Source organism: Nansenia antarctica (assembly GCF_963989245.1).
Source record: "Nansenia antarctica genome assembly, chromosome: 2".
Lineage (NCBI taxonomy): Eukaryota > Metazoa > Chordata > Actinopteri > Argentiniformes > Microstomatidae > Nansenia > Nansenia antarctica.
Window position 1 is genome coordinate 57,125,530 of NC_137675.1, and position 2,744 is coordinate 57,128,273.

The 2,744-nt window shown below is 38.5% G+C and overlaps 1 protein-coding gene across 1 annotated transcript; it reads right to left on the bottom strand.

Moving 5' to 3' along the window:
* Window positions 1–1,516: 1,516 nt before the first annotated feature.
* Window positions 1,517–2,744, bottom strand: rcvrna (recoverin a; the record flags this gene model as incomplete). Its single annotated transcript, XM_080523966.1, has 3 exons — window positions 1,517–1,635; window positions 1,817–1,928; window positions 2,364–2,744. The coding sequence occupies 3 exons, from the start codon at window positions 2,742–2,744 to the stop codon at window positions 1,517–1,519; spliced, it is 612 nt and encodes a 203-aa protein (XP_080380092.1).

A 2,744-nucleotide genomic window follows, 5' to 3' on the forward strand; every position in this document is an offset into this window, starting at 1 on the left:
AAGCTCTGTATTTTTGGATAATACCCAACAGCTTGGCCAGATCCGTCCTGAGATGACAAAGATATGATTGGAGTGCATGCTGCTCATGTAATCAATCATTTAACATGAGCAGGACACTCCTCAGTCGAGATAAAGGTGATGGAGTCATTGGTATAGTTTCCAGTTGTTTGGTGTTGTGTTCAATATACATTATAACAGCACAGGTACTCTGCTCTACAGTATGTCTGGCATACAAAATAAACCATGATTAAGTTTCAATTAATACAATGTTTAATACAATACAACATTTGAAATACAGGGCAATGTTGTCTTAAAAACATGTACTGTAACAGCAACTGTACACATCTTAATACAAGTTGATTAAAAACATAAAAGCCATTAAAACCAAGAAAGATATCTCATTGCCTCAGGATCAAGCAAAACAATGTGAAAGCGCATACAATATGTAGCTATTATCACTTGTAATGGATTGAGTCAACAAAATGTAATGCAACATATGGTAAGATCTGTCTATCTTCATCTTTTGATCAATCTAAATTATCATGTGAAGTTACAGTACACAAGTTGTGTATTTAGAGTTGATGTTCAGTGCATGAAAGGTAAACTCTCTATTGGATCTTCATCTAAAATCAAGAAGGCATATCTTTTGAGTGAATGGTAGGAGAGGGGAGAAATGTGCTAAAATGTTGACCCATTTCTGGTACTGCATACTCTCCCCAACATGGTAACGAAGCGTATCATTTCTGGGTGTAAAACATTCTGAACTACCAGCTGTTCCTGCCACTTAGCCTATTAACAACATGTTAACAACAAACATATTCATAACATAACATTACACAATTCAAGACAGAAAATAGTACTGTAGCTCTCAATAATGTATTCTTATCTTTTAACCACCAGTTGAACATTGTTGAGTTGTATGAGGCCTCAGTCCTGGTAAGTAATGTCCCTGTATTGCCCTCACTAGAAACCTCTGCAAGGATTTGTCTCAACTGACATTAAGATTCTAATGGGATTGGTTGACAGTTAACTTGAGCCTGATAAGGAGCTCTTTCCCTGGCTTTCTCTCTATTAGACTAATGGGCCCCTAGTGTGAACCCGTCAGCTGCTCGGGATTGTGTACAGGGACCAGGGGGGTATTCCATCAACGTTGCTAAAGGAAAATCCAGGCTTATTTTGGCAAGTCTTGCGAGACTGGATAAGCCTGGATTTTCCTCTAGCGACATTAATGGAATACCCCCCGGGACCTTAGAGAACATACGGCAGTGCGTACACAAGGGAATCGAAAAATACCCATAATTCTAGAGAGGAAAAAGACAGTTAGTCAAATAAATGTGTGTAGGATGAAGATCCAGCAGTCATGCATCACAATGTGCTGCACCTGGATAATATGACATGTTCAGTATGTTGTCTAGTCTAGTGCACAAGCAGCCCAGGTCATGTACAGCAGGAGTTTGGTGTATGTAAACAGTGAAGCTTTGAACAGTCTTTTAGAAAGAAATATTTTGTCAGAAAGTTATTGCTTCTTTTCCTTCAGTTTGTCCTTGATTTTCTGTGGCTCATCGTACTGTATCAACCTCAGAATGTCCTTGTTGTCCATCACTCCTTGAATGAATTCCCCCTCTGCAATCTTATCTGCAAATTAAATAAATAAATAAATAAACATTAGTCTGCTTATTAATCAGCATCACAACGACAACATTTGCTTTTGTTTGTGGAATCTGCCTTTAAATTAAATGTCAGAAACAGCCACAGATGCAATATTAAAGTTAATATTCATCATATTTTGATAGCTGCTGTTTTAGCTCAATTTTACCATTATCTTTTTTTCCAAAGAACTCCCAGATTTTCTCTGCTCTTTTCTCTGGAGTGTCCTCATCTTCAGGCAGGTGCTTTTGGTCCTCTTCAGGGATCATATTGAATATTGACTATGGAAGCAATCATACACAGTGTGGAAAATGTTTTTAACATTTCTATCATCAATGAAACATTTACATGTACTGTAAAGATGGACATAGAATTAGGATATAGAATACATTAAAACTTTGCCCAAGTATAATGCATTCTGATCCACGATTCACTCTCTTCAACTAATGAAAAGCTTTATCTTTCATCTCCCATATATTTCCTATACAGTACCTATAGTTTAGTGATATTTTAACAAATGTTTTCAATTACACCATCTAAAAAGTTAGAGGTGTTTGGGGTTTTATTTTTTATTTGTTATTTACAATACATCATTACATTTTGGGGTTGTAACAAATATTTGTGCTTATGTCCATTTCACACATGGTTATTATGGCTGAGACAGCTGTATCACCCTCATTGCTTACTCAAACAACAGTTAACTTTTGCTTTCATACCTTAACGATCTCTTGAATCTCATTTTTGCTGATGGTGCCATTCCCATCCACATCATAGAGGGCAAAGGCCCACTCCAGCTTCTGCAGAGTCTTGCCTCCAGAGGTTAGATGCAGTGCCACAATGTACTCCTTAAAGTCCAGAGTTCCATCTGCGTTGGTGTCAAAACTCCTGAAGACATGACGTGCGTACGCAGTAGGGTCTGCATCCGGGAAGAAGCTAGCGTAGATACCCTCAAACTGCTCCTTGCTGATCCTGCCACTGGGACACTCCTTGAGGAAGGACTGGTACCAGGTGCACAGCTCAGCTTCTGTGTACTTAGTATTCAACTTGAGGTCCTCCAGAAGCTCCTTAGACAGCGCGCCACTCTTAGAATTCCCCAT